We start from the raw sequence: 14,836 nt of genomic DNA, 5'->3' as shown, positions 1-14,836 counted from the left end.
AAGAGCTGTCTTTTGTTTAGAGGTATCAGAGTAAATGGGGGCTGAACACAAATGCACAGTTTTATGATTCTTAAGTGTAAAAATTTTTTAAACCTGCAACACTTCCCTTTTGGCAACTATGCACAATTGTTTTTTCTTCTGTCACATAAAATCCAGGTAAAATGCATGACAGTATATGTTTAATGTGAGAAAATATGAAAAAGTACAAGTAATGAGAATACTGATTCTGTCAAACAATACACGCGTTTAAATTCTAGACTTTTTTTGTATTTGGTATATATTGAGGGTTTGTGGAAGTTTTTCACAGTTCTTTGTATTTTGGCTTTATCATGGCGGGATCTATGGTGGGTGGTTTTAGAGGTTTGAGGTTAGATTCACATGACTTTAGATACTGGTAAAGAACAGTTCTTATTCTAAAACAATGTTCTTGGTAGAGAGTGAACTTTCTTTTCACTTTGTAATTATCAGCGAAAAAACTACATGAAATATATCACACTGTATTTTAACCCTTTGAAATTTTTCAAAACTACTGTTTTTTTATGTAAAGGAAACGATCTGCCTTTTGTACAGAAGTTCTTTAAAGGCACGCTATGCAACATTTTTCAGTTAATTAATGTGCTCCATACCGTTTTGGATGATTAAATGAGTCATTTCAGGTCGAACAAAGGTTTTCTCGGCCGCCCTGGTGGTCTGTGGGGGAAATACCGCACTCGCAATTGCAAGAGCTCACGGCCCGCACACACAGGCTCAGAAGTCTCGTGCAAGACCGCGAGAGTCGGTCTTGCTTTACGGCGAGAACTGTGTTGTTGGTCCTTTAATTTATTTATGGTGTTTTTGCCCTGCCATTCACTATATGCACGCGCGAAAGCAACAACAAAGAACCGCGTGTTAACGTCAAATAAACATGCAAGCATATCGAGTTTTATTATTATTATTATTATTATTTTTTATTATTTTTTTTATGTTGGCGAGACGCTACCGCGGCGGCCGCAGCGGCTGCGGCGAGGCAGCGGCGGCGGTTAGGCGAGGCGGCGGCGGTAGCGTCTCGCCAACATAAAAAAAAAAAAAAAATAATAATAATAAAACTGGCGAGGCGGCGGCCGCGGCTTGGCGAGGCGGCCGCCTCGCCAAGATAGCACTGCGGGAAGCTTGATGTTCATACTTTCACTGTGTTAGTCATTGCTTGTACTGCCGTTTTTTCCACTTTTCGTTGTGTTCGCCTGTCTGCTAAGCTCAAAACAACCACGCCTGGCTTGACGGAGAAACCAGAACAGCTGAGCATCTTTACGACAGTGCACTTTTACTTTCGCCCTCTGGGGGGAGCCTCGCTGGAAAAATCAACCCCGGTTGCATAGTATACCTTTAAATGCATATCAGACTAATATTTTTTAGTTCCCCATCAAATGTTTTATTCTCTGTTACGTGGCGTGACGTATACCATCACATCTACACTTAAGTTCTTTACCACAAAACATATCCACACGTACACATTCATCCCCCTTACCTCTCACACAGCGTCAGCATCCAGGACGCTGTAAGCCAGAAGAGGAGGATAAACACCAGCAGCACACGTGCCGGATGTTTGTTCATCAGCACCTTAAGAACGAAGCGAAAGGTGAAGTTGATGTTGTTAAGCGAGCCAATGCTCCTGTAGGAGGCACTCAGGAGCACTTTGCTGTGCAGTAGAATGGCTCTGTGGACCAGGTACAGGCGCAGGAACATGAGCATGGACAACAGCAGCTCCATGTCCACCAGGGCTTTGTCTTGGTGGCTGGAAATACAGAGGGGAGCGGCGGAGGAGGAGTTGGCGTGCAACCCCACCTCCCAGTATGACCCCACTGGATGGATGATGCAGACCAACAGCTCCATGGTGATGACAAGAACCCTGTGGCCTGTTATAGCTATTCTCCAGTCCACCTCTTTGTGGTCAATGATGAACAGCTAAAATGGGGAACAGACAGAGATAGAAACTAGTGAAAATCACACATATCAGTTCAACTGCTTTGCTCATATTTAGGCTCAATGAGTTTCTTTATCTTGTGGCAATCCTGCAAGAAGCCATTGAATTAATCTTTTTAGTGAAACAAGCATATTTACAGTTAGTCTTTCAGAACGCTTCCTGTTGCTCTACATCCTTTCTGATTGCATCTCTGTCTATACGTCTTGGTCAAATCTAACGTGCAACATTACAAAATGCTGCTAAACAATGTCAATGTCTATTATTGTGTTTGTTACTTTGATACTTCTCTGGTTTGTTTCAGTGCTTTTTAGAAGGGACTTTCAGATATTATAAAGGAGATGAGAGGAGAGAATTAGGAATAACTCAAAATGCCTTCTGAACACACAGTGCTATGTCCTTGTGCAAATAAGCGGTATAGATGATAGATGAATTAATAGTCTTGATCCAATTTTCTTTAGCTTCAGGAGGTCTTTCACATATTCACTTCAGCTCTAAGCTACCTATTAATCCATTTGTATGCAACTATTTTCAAAAGAATGTTTTGTCTGTTGAGCCACTTGACTCTGACCTCATCTTCTCAGCAAAGAAACGATTTAATTGTGATCTTAAGGCACTTTGTTACTGTTACAACCTGTTACAAAGACACATTAGTTCCCATATCTTAGTTGAATTCTAGCGGATGACTGTGACAGGAGTTAGGGAGGTTGTTCTGTAACTGGTGGGTTGCCGTTTTAATCCCCTGCTCCAACCGTCTCAGCTGTTGTGTCCTTGGGCAAGACGCTTTACCTGCATTGTCTGCTGGTGGTGGTCAGAGGGCCCGGTGGTGCCGGTGTATGGCAGCCTCGCCTCTGTCAGTCTGCCCCAGAGCAGCTGTGGCTACTAACACTGCTCACCACCGTCAGGGTGTGAATGGGTGAATGACTGACTATAGTGCAAAGCGCTTACGGGTCGTTGGACTTAATACAGCGCTTTACAAGTCAGTTACCATTTTTTAAGCAAATGAAGCAAAATATGCTATCATGGCACATGGACCCGACAGAAAAGGAGTGAGAAGCCAGGCAAGGTCTAAAGCAAAACATAAAGCTTGGAGAGTTGTCGATCAGGAGCAAGCATAAAAGAAACTAACTGAGTACACACGCATATACGTACATATATTGATATAAAAAAGAAATGTTCTTTGGGGCATGGGTGCGTGGGTGGGGTGGGGGTGTTCATAAACAGCCATCTCTGTTTTGATGTCCAGCCCGGGCTTAATGCAAGAAATAAACCCACACAACAAGATCATGTTTATGACAGAAGGGTAAGACGTCATTGCTGTGACACAACTGTGGTTTTTTTGTTTTTATTTCAACTCTTGCTTTTTGTTTAACCACAGTCTTGTTGTGGGTCTTTACTTTTTTCAATGTGACTAATGAGCTCCCTTTATTATAAGATTACATTCTGCCTTCAACTTCATGTCTTATTTCAGTTCTCAATTTATTCATGGTCTTTATTTTATTTTATTTCAATTCTGCTGTTGCATTGTTTTTCAACTTTGATACTCTTCCTCATCTATGGCTAAGTTTTTATATTTGTCCACGGTAACTTCTTAGATGATTTGGTATAATAACAAAAAAGCTTCCAAAAGCTTCCAAAATGACATGTTCCTGTACATTTTAAAGGCTCATGTCTCCACCCTTATCTCCTCTTCACACTCGGAGTCAGTCCCTCCTGTTTATCAGGCAGATGACATAAATGCCATCAGACCAGCGGCCTGCTAACAAACTCAGTCCCAAGAAGTAACACAGTTTTTGCTTTTAAAGGTTGTTCACCGAACAAGCATGCTGCAGCTGTTTAAGGACAAAGACAGAAATATTTTCTCCGTTTAACCTCAGTCGAATCCCTTCATGTATACTGGCTAAACAAACTGCGGCAGTGAGCCATGTGGACTGGAACAACATCACAGCTGGGATGTAATACTGCCACAATGTTCTCCTCTTTACTCATACAGCAAAAGAAAGTATGGCTAAACAATGTTGAGGCTACCATCAGTGGACCAAAAGCTCCTTCAAAAACAATTGCCATGATCTCAGGATTTCAAACAAAGCAATGTTCTAACCGGGCTAATTTGGAATAATAATATAAAAAAAAGAACAGAGCGTTACGGAACAACCAATTAAAGAAAACACGGGGAACTCACCCTGATGTCCTTATAGTGGAACGCTAGAATAAGGATTAGGAGACACCCAGTGGACAGGCTTATGGAGCAGTTGATTACCAAGGAGACTTTGGAGCCCTGCAGAGAAAAACAACAGAAGAAGATAAAGAATGAAAAAGTTATATATTCTGTTTTTACTGAAATTTGGCTTGTTCCCTGTAATGTTCTTCTTAAACGTTTTTTTTTTTTTTTTTTTTTTTTTTTTATTATCCAGAAGTGTATATTTTGTTTAACCAACGTTGCAAGTATAGCTTGGAAATGACACATAGATTTCCACTGCTGGATTACATAATATACAAAGTTCTTGAAGGGATCCACAATTAGTTGAACCTGTTAGCCTAAATATGTTGTAATTTTCCTGTGAACTTAAAAATAGCTGTTTGTGATACGTGAAATCTCATTTTTACTTCAAATATTGTTATATTTTTTACCCATGGAGATCACCATTTCTTCCACTGCGCATTGCATGCTGGGTTGATGACGCGTTTAAGTCCTACTGGACTGGAACCTACAGAGCGATCTGAGTTGTTTATTGTATTGCATTTGACTGGTGTGAATTTAGACAATGCCACACGGTGGCTGTAATTACAAAACAAAAAACAACAGAAAAAGTGAGGCTAATCTTCATCGCTTTTCCTCATGAGACCGAAAAGAATGGCACAATGGGAAAAAGTCGTTGGAAGAGGACAATATCCGAAGGACCCACATTTGTGCTCTCAACGCTTCTCTTCAGAGGACCTTTGTGTCATTTGTACGAACAAAATTGATGAAGGAGCTATGAGGTGGAATTTACAATCGCAAGCTAAAACCAACTGCGGTGCCGACTATTTTTAACCTTAAAGCGCCTAAACCCGCCGCCTTGCGAGAGAAAGACGTTGGTAGAAACATCACAGACAGGAAGTCCTTTTAAATAACGAAGCTACTGTCACTGCCGTCGGTACCGAATGGGAAATCACGGACCCGACACCGGACCGAAGACCAGAGCCTAAACAGGTGTTAACGGACAGAAGATCCGAAGTGTTATTGGACCTGACACCGGACACAGAGCACTACTTGCCAAATCACATAGTCCTACGAGTAGAACGCGCCGTTCATCCTTTCGTTATTTAAGATTTATTTTCAATGCGCTCCAGTCACTCATTGCTGTTTTGGCTGGAGAGAGCTGGCGCTAAAGGGCCTAGGATATGTAATTTACCCATTGCAGCGTAAACAACATGGTGATATCCGTGTGACATTTTATTAACATTTATAAAAACTAAACATATTACAGTTTTTTACTGTATGTTTTTTTATGTAAAACAGATATTTCTCAAATAAAGTCTATTGTTGCAACTAATCGTGGATCCCTTGTGACTGACTCAATGCCTTCATAATATCTTGCAAATGTGTCATCATTGAGTGCAATATTGTTTTTGCAAAGCACTGTTAAGAATGCCATATTTGTTGGTTGATATATTCCAAGTGTCAAGAGTTCACTCTTTGCATGGCAATGTAATATTCAGCCTGCTGGATGGCTCCCTACTGTGGATGTGCATGCTTTACAGACTATAGGCCCCAGGATTTAAAAAAGAAAAATAAGTGTGTGAAAGATAGAAGAGAAATATGGGATTGAGAAAAATGTGTATTTAACACAATAATGATCAACAATATGTTCAAATCATGTGAGAAGAAATTATGAAATTATAATTTTTTGTTTGTTTGTTAACAGACTTTTTAAGAATGAAACTTGCATTGTCATGCAATATTTATAGAATAATCCTTGACACTGTTTTGGATGGTGACGCCGAAGCAAACTGAGATGATGACAATGATCACCGTCAGGACTTTGGTGTAAATCTGTCTTTATTCCTGTGATAATAATTCTATCCGATTAGTGTTTGTATATATTTGTCACTCGGGAAATTCGTAAATTTTGGATGTATCATCTTAAATATCCAGGCAATCTTTCAGTATAGTGACACTGCAAAGAATCTGAACTTGGACACAAACGACTTGTCTCTTTCTAACAGATGATCAATGGGGATTTCTTTCTTATGTCTCCCCTTTTGATATTGACTGGATTGATGGCCATGATCCACTGGTCCTCTTTACAAACCACTTTCATGTGTTCTCATGTTCAGCTCCAATATTTTTCTGCAGAATACACGTGAACACCTTTAAAGAAGGAATTTGATTAAAAATATCCAAATAAATGGAAAAATATGTAAAATATAACTGCACCTGCTTAAAAGGGCATTGATGTCAACAGAGGTATGTAGTTTTGAAGTTTGGATTCTACGCTGAAAGGAATTACAGATTTGCAACAAAATAGCAAAAGAAATTGCTTATGTTGTATTTTCTTTGTTAGTAATCATTCTCCAAACTCACTTTAAATTTTTGATATAAACCATTACAGCTTTGTGTGCTTGAGCAACTTCTTGAGTTTTAAAATTTCAAACTTCAGCCTGGGGCTCCTCCAAAACCCGGAGCTACTGTTCCAATATCCGTGCTTTCTTTCTGCTGCTCTAGGTCTGTTGATTTCTTCAAAAAGCAGCTAACACCTTATCTTTCCAGTTAAGCTTCCGGTTTGTGATTCTTATCATTTTCCCTTCACTGACCCTGGGGTTCTAATGTGGATGGAAAAAGAGAGGAAAAGGCAGGTTATACTAATCAAGAGCTTTATATGTTATGTTTTGAAGGCTGAGGGTGGCTGTGACGGAGACTGTTTAAATATTTTTTTTAAAAGACAGACAGAAAACATCACCCAACATATGGTTACTGTTAAGCTGTTTGGTGCTTCGACTGTTTGCACATGTCTGGAAAATTGTACGATTTGTAATAAAAGCCTGCGTGCCTCGGTGGCAGCACGTTGCAGTGTGTATCTAAAGATATCACATACTTAGAAATTAGTGTGTCAGTCCTCCTAAACGGTCCATTAGCATTGCTGAAAACAATATGCGGCAAGGAGGAAATTATTAACTTCTTTCATCTGACAGTCTGGAGATACTGTTTGCCCAAAGGGAATGTGGACAAACACAAGGAATAGTTCTTAGAGTGCAAAAAGGCTTTCCAACAAGGAATGATAGCCCTGAAGCTTCCCTCCAAAGGGCTAACTTTATTATATATATTAAAAGACTGAATAAAACACCACAGGCAGGGCCATAAAAAAAAGAAATAAAAAATACAGACTTGACTTGGACTCAGGAATCGCTTAAGTCGAAGTCTGGTACGCGCGCTGCAGGAACAAACGTGATATGTAATGAAAAAGGCACATTCCTTCTCCTATGATCCTCTGTCAGTCAGAACATGGTCCATTCAGACTCTATAACTGCAACTCCCGAGTTTGCTTTTGATCAGTCACATTTTAAACAAATATTCAAAAACAGTAAAACCACCACGCTCTCAATGATAATAAAAAATTCAAAATAGCATCAGAATAACACAAGATTATTTTCTTTTATCTTGCTGCAGACGAGTTGGCGATCAGCTGTTTTATTGTCAAATCCTTAAATGCTCTCTTGTTCCTTTAACTCTGTCAGACTTTCTCTGTCTTCAGGTGATATGGTGTGTTTATCTCCCGTTTTCCGGCTGCTGTTGTGAATACAGGATCAACTTATCAGGACTGTGAAGCGCTCACACGTTCTCCTTGTTTAAAACAGTGTTAATAAACCATGCTGCTGATATTAGAACCTGTAGCTAAATAATATTATTTGTGCAGTTAAATTGTCTCCAAGCACTGTAGTCTTTCACAAAAACGCAGAATAAAACGGGAGAGAAAATATCAAACTATACATAAATTAGACGTTAATAATGACTTAATGACCTGGCTCTGAATTGGCTCCTGGGTAGTGGAAAAGCAAAACGGTTCTTTTACAGAACTGGCTCTAGAACCCGTCGTGGTTAAAAACTGGAACTTATTTGGTGGAAAAGCCCTAATTGTTAATTACTGGGTATGAATTAAATAATTAAAACTCCTCACAGTGACTACATTTTTACACCTTTGGAAACTGTATTCCAAAGACGTAAAATATTTCCAAAACATTGTGTTTTCAATACATTTTTAAAAATTGTCCGGTTTTGCTACCTCCCTGGTAACCTCTTGCTAAAGTCCAGCTCAGCCTATAAGATGCAAGCATGGATCTGCTTTATGGATCTTACTTTATGTACATTAAAAAATAACTGCGCTTTGCTGCTTTTTCTGCTTCCATTTTTAACCTGTCCTGTCTGATGGTTTAATAAAAGAACAGATTGTTCTTCTTTTTCTGCCAAGAGAACACAACAGGACACATTATGATCATTGTCTTTCCACGTCAAGCTGAAGCTGAGATTCACAGTAATTGTTTCTAATGAAAAAGGAATAAATGATTGCATAATGAACTGAAGTGCTGAAAAGGGTGTGCTTGTAATGAAAAACTTTCCACAGCAGGAAACTGACAGCTGGAGGCACAGATGCTCACGAACCGAGGTTGGTTTGCAAATGAAGAGGAACCGAGCAGAGATCCACCACACCACCTCATGACAGTAGGCTCAACAGCATCTTTACCAATGATTCATAAAGATTTAAACAGGAAGTGGTTTACTCTTTAAAAGAAAGTCGCCGAGAGAGTTGGTGGTAGTGTGTGACGTCCGTTGGCAAGGTACGCCGTTTTCCACAGTTTCTGCAGTAGCATCCACGTCGTGTCTGTGTTTCATCCAGGACTAATTAGGAGATCCCACAAAACAGAGACAGGGGCTTTCTTCAAATGTTTGTGTAGCATTTTACTGTTGGAAAAAAGTGTTTTTAAGATGGGCGAAGCAAATTTGGATTAACCGTAAGAGGAGTTAAGACAAAACCACTGCCAGCAGGACAGACCACCCAGGACCTAACGAAAGAGAAGATGAAATAAAACCACTAAAAAATGTAATCAACATATCATCTTATTACAGTTTTTAAAAAAAATCAAATACAACCTTATCTATTGTGTATTTTTGTAACTAAATACAAATGCTTTAAATAAATAAATGATTTCCAAAGTATTATCTCCCAAATCTGACTATGGTTTTCAGGATATATTTTTTTTCTATTTGGATCTTGACATTCACATGCGGGTTCATTTACATCTCTAATTCATAGTCAAGAGAGCTTCTAACTATCAACATAGTCATGCAGTGCAGCAGGCAAAGAAATAAACTCTGTAACCCCACCCCCCCACCCCCCAAAGAATAACTAAAAGTCTAATTCAAAACTCAAACATGGTTTGACATTCCAGATGCCTACAGTAAACATTTGGCCATGTGTAGGAGTTAACCCTTGGCGGAAGTCAAACACTGGATCACAAAGTTTCAGGTATATGTTTTGTTTTTATGAACACAAATTAGCGGTGCAGCTAATTTGAATAGAATTTGCCCTTTGCTCTGAAATGCAATTCAGTAGAATCTCACTGATGGGTGTTCATATGTGGACAAGGTCTAATTCACAGCTCCGTTGTTGCTCTTTTGTGTCATCTTTTGATGAATCTGTAATAAGGAGGAAATGTGTAGTTCCCCATTGGTTTAAGATTTGTTTATTTAGCAAAATGGTTTCCCACGGCCTGCGACAGACTGGCGACCTGTCCAGGGTGTACCCCGCTTCTCGCCCATTGACAGCTGGAGATAGGTACCACGTGACCCCAATAGGGATAAGCGTGTTGGAAAATGGATGGATGGTTTCACAATGCATGATATCCATCCATCCATTTTCTGACCCGCTTAATCCCTCATGGGGTCGCGGGGGTTGCTGGTGCCTATCTCCAGCGTTTACTGGGCGAGAGGCGGGGTTCACCCTGGACAGGTCGCCAGTCTGTCGCAGGGCATATTGGTAAATATTTTGTATAATATTTAGCATTGCACCGATACCGATACCAGTATCGCTCGGTGGTATCGGTATCGGCGAGTACCAACAAATAGGGCACCGATACCATTTTGATGTTTGTATGTCACTTGAACGCAGCCTTCTCTCTCTCTCTCTCTCTCTCGACTAGTATTATACATGTTATATAAGTTCATAAAAGTTGCACTATTTTGGCATTTGAGAGCCAAAACTCAGGGTTTAAAAGAGATTATTCAATTACTAATGTAATTTTACTGTTTTACTGTTGCACTACTATTATACATGTTATAATTTCACGAATGTTGCACTATTTTGGCCTTTGAGAGACAAAAGTTTATTCAACTATTGTTACCCATTCCAGGTAGGCAATAAAAAGTTCTACTACCCTAAGTAGTATGCAGTTCTTCATATATACACACACATCAATTTCAATCAGATGGTATGGGCCAATACTGCACAGCCAGGTATCGGATACCGGGGCCAAAAAAATGACATTGGGGCAACACTAATTATATTTCTCATTGGGGGTGGGGTGGGGGGGTCCTCACTGAAATCATCTCAAGTTTCAAGAAATGTATTCCTGTCATGATTTGGTTTTATTTCTTTTTCTTTTTTTATTACAAATTTACTTTTAGATTTAAAAAAAATCATTAGAAAATCTTTTCAATGTATGGAAGAGAGATAATAATCTTTTTTATGCATTATAGACTGTCCTGCAGCTGCTTCATGCCAAATGGAAAAAAAAAAGCAGTAAACGTCAATAAAGATACTGGGGATGATAGTTTGATAAATTCTTAAATTGATTTTCCAGCAAAGACCACATTTTTTTCCTACCATGGAGATGTTCTTAATGATGCTTCCATTTACAGCTTGCACACAGTCCTATTTTATTTATTTATTTATTTTTTGTTAGCATAACTACAAAGTGGAAGCAGAGAAATACATGGTTACATAATGATACCTCTAAATAAAATACTGTGCCAGATGCCTTGAGAAGTCATCTATTTGGCAAACAGAATTAATATGTGTGTAATTTAACCTCAGTATAAATGCAGCTGTTCTTTGAAAGGCTCAGAGGTTTATTTGAGAATATAAGAGGACAAACAGTCTCACAAAAGACCATGGAACACGGCAGACAAGTCAGGGAAAGGGTTCCTGAAACAGATTAGGTTAAAAAACAAACTTTGAGAATCTAGTGGAGTACGGCTCAGTTTCTTTCCTGAAAACAAAAGGAGAATGGCACAACTGCAAACCTACCAAGACAGTGACGTCCGCCTAAACCAACAGGCAGAAGCAGCTAAGAAGTGAATGGCAACTCTGGAGGAGCTGCGGAGATCAGGTGAGATAATCTGTTGACAGGACAACTGTTGTCCACTCCACAAATTTGGCTTCAGTGGAAGACTGATAAGAACAAAACACTTGATGAAAGATAGCCAGAAGGCGCCCTTTTGAAGTTTGCCACATACAAATGTAAGTAACACAGCAAACGTCCAATAAAATGCTCGTCAGATGGGACCAAAACTGAAACTTTTTTGGCCTACACAGAAAACACAATGAATATATCGGGGAAAGCAATACTAAACATCCCGATCCTCTCTACAGAACAAGGTGGAGGCAGAGTAAGGCTGATGGAATATGTGTTTTTTTTCTTTTAGCAGGGAAGTTGATAAGGGCTGATGGGAACACACATGTCCAATCTGACTGAGCTTCAGCTGTTCTTTTTCTATGAAGAATTGGGCAAAAAAAAATTGTTAGTCTCTAGATATAAAAGAAAAAAATGGTGTAGACTTGCAACTGTAATTTTAGCAAAAGGTGGTTCTATAGGCCCCATGTTAAAGATTTTTCTTTGCAAAAATATGGAAGACCATGCGTCATTTTTCCACTTTTATCACACAGCATTACATTACATTGTGCTGGTCTATTGCATAAAATCTTAATAAAATATATTCAAGCTTGTGATTGTAACATGACAACACGAGAGGAGGTTCAAGGGTTCTGGCAAGGCGCTGTAAGCGTTGCATCATGTGTGACGAGGGTACGTTGTTGCAGCTGACTCGGATGTTTTCAACATCTGGATCAGCTGATTTTGCTTTTCGCCTTGAAATTTCTTTACTTTCAGACTATGGGACGAGACATCTGGAATCACAAATTTCTGATTCAAAGGAGCTTGTCAGAACGATCCCCAAAAAGTGAGTCACCTACGCTCGGCCGGTCCGTCAAACGTAACGTGGAGAGTTAGACTGCAGCGGCGGAAATTAGAAGAAAAGATGACATGAGGTCGCACACGGGAGCACGCACTCATGGCGAGACACGCAACCGAAGTCGCGACGGAGTGAGACCGTTCAGACTGGCCATACAAACGCCGTAATTATACACTAAATGATGTGGAAAGATAGCCTGGAGTGCTGTTAACAATCTTGCTGCAGGGCAAGAGGTAAAATGTGGAAAAATGTGACCGAAATAGAGCTGTTTTCATGCTAACCCATGTAAAAGTATGCTCAAATATAACTTCGAGAGGCTGCTGATATCTTTGAAAAAGCAGTCCTAAAATATGCAGCAGCATACTCAGACATGTGGTTATATAGTTCAAATAAAATATGACTAAGACACAGCAATTATGAAGCAGTTGTTGCTGAGAGCCATGACAGTCATGACTTGGACATCCAGTATTGTATTAAGAGGAACTGTCACAACAGTTATATAAGCTATTTAAATCAGTTGTGCTGTCTCCAAAATAGTAAGATTTAACTGCGCAACAGAGCAGTTTTCCAGTGCATCAGCATTTCCATGGCCCTGGGGTTTTATGACTGTTTTCAGAAATTATTGGATAACACCTGTTCGCTGTTCGTATTGAGCTGGAAAAGAAAAAGGGCCGGGTTTTTTTTGCCAGCGGCATCTCCCGCTCCAACTCCTCGAGCGAACGCATCAGGTGTGCATCAGGAGAACCCTGCTTCCTCTCTCCCAGTCGCTCAAAGACGTGTGGCTGATGTTTGCTGGAAACGTGGGGCCCTTCGACACTGTAATCAATCACTGCCGCTTCACAGGATGAATGGGGGTCAGATGCTCTGCGGCTTGCATGAGAACTTTTTTTCCACATGTTGAGCTGGCGTGTTGCTGCTTAGACGTTGGGTGGGGGTGGGGGGGTTGGGGAGTTAATAATTGGTTGATTGTGTGGCCCGGCATTGTTATCCAATGAGATCTGCATGTTAATGTCATGAGGCCGCGCTACCAAAGCAGGGGCTCTGGAAACAGACTCACTAATTAGTGGGTCAGAGGGGGTCAAAGCCCAGGTGCAGAGTCTGCTGCCGAGCTGCATGGCGTTCGTGTTGTCTGCTTACCGTCTTATGACAGTAAAAAGAAGGAGTTACAGCTGATTTCGTTCCTTTTTTATTATTTTTTTCATTAAATTGAATCGTTTTGTACTGAAACAGGCCAGAAAATCAATGTCTGAGTTAAAAACTGCACTGGGAGCAGACCAAGTTCGTTCCTACGTATGGAAAGAGGGCTGTAATTTTGCTCTTAAAATCAGATGATGACCGAAATGACCCGCAGCAAAAAAATATTTCTAAACGGCTGAGAACACCCAGTGGAGTTCTGTTACTATCTAAGATTAGGTTTTTCGATGCAGTTGTTGTGCATTTATACAAACGGAAAGATAAAGAATAAATATTACCAGTTTTCCCAGGGTTTCAACTTACAGCATGTGAATTGAACAAAAAAGGTGTAATAAATATATATATGCTGTCGCACTCAGAATGCTTCTTGTTCCACTAATAAAGAGCATTTGGTGTGATTTAATATAGAAAGTAAAATGATGAATTACTAAACAACTGTGACAGTTTGACAATTAGTTTTACAGCATCTACTTAAAAATTGCCTTCAGTTGATATATCAGGGGTTCTTCTGACATATTTGTTCATTTCCAACTTTAAATTAGGTTTCATGTGCACACCTCAGCGCCACATTTCATCTTACACCCTCTAAATGCTCCAGACTATCATATCTCATTTAGTAATCAGGGACTACAAGGTTGAAAGAAACGTTAGCATCATTTTTAGAAAACTTTTGAGTTTTAGTTAGGCGACGGCAATTATCACATTATGAACACTGAATGTGAAAAAAATGCCGTGAAAAGAATTGATTACGCAGCCATGATAACTCTAATAATATCAATAAATGCAGTCTTGACGTTTCAAAATATGGTTTCATGTAAATACTGTGTGCAATTCAGCAGGACAGTTAAATTGCTGATTGCCCCTGAAACTCAGAAATAATTTATTTTCAAACGCCATAAACATGCTGCTATAAGTCAAAAAAACCTCTAGTGGTCCCATCTCATACAAAACTATTCATTGAAAGCAGAAACCTAAGAACAATTTGTAAAAGCAGTGCTGCATCAGTGATGCTTTTACACACTGTTATGTAAAAATAAGACACAAACATATCGTTTCTAAGATGACAGCTTATACTCATCTATTGTATTAAAGAAGACTGTTTTATAATGAGTAATTTATTTGTTGTCTCTTTTTCAAAACAGCATTTACTTTTGCATTCAGTGATAGGTTTACTTCCAGAAAAAACTAATCTCCCAATGCTTTTTATCATGACTTTTATCGTCATTGCAATAAATTCAACAAAAAATCATGATCGTTTTTTAAATCCATATGGTCCATGTAGTGTTGATGCATCATATGCATGTTTTATTTTCTCAGCGCAGAACAGCTTTGGCAAGTGTTTTTTATTATTATTATTGTTTATAAAGTCAAAAACACAATGTAATAATTAATCAGGTGAGACTGAAAGTTGAAGTTTTGGGGAAGGAGGCAGGAGCCTCTTTCCACCTTGTTTATTG

The 14,836-nt window shown here is 39.4% G+C and overlaps 1 protein-coding gene across 1 annotated transcript in view; it reads right to left on the bottom strand.

The window, feature by feature from the left end:
- kcnn4 (potassium intermediate/small conductance calcium-activated channel, subfamily N, member 4) overlaps nt 1-14,836 on the bottom strand; it is a 34,590-nt gene that overhangs the window by 18,702 nt on the left and 1,052 nt on the right. The window contains exons 2-3 of the mRNA XM_036132004.1: nt 4,140-4,235; nt 1,505-1,941 (exon numbers count right to left, since the gene is read on the bottom strand). Of these exons, the coding sequence (XP_035987897.1) occupies nt 1,505-1,941; nt 4,140-4,235 (533 nt within the window). The remainder of the gene's footprint in view (nt 1-1,504; nt 1,942-4,139; nt 4,236-14,836) is intronic.

Source organism: Fundulus heteroclitus, chromosome 3 (genome assembly GCF_011125445.2).
Source record: "Fundulus heteroclitus isolate FHET01 chromosome 3, MU-UCD_Fhet_4.1, whole genome shotgun sequence".
In the NCBI taxonomy this organism is placed as follows: Eukaryota; Metazoa; Chordata; class Actinopteri; order Cyprinodontiformes; family Fundulidae; genus Fundulus; species Fundulus heteroclitus.
This window is presented reverse-complemented; position numbering and strand designations above follow the sequence as displayed.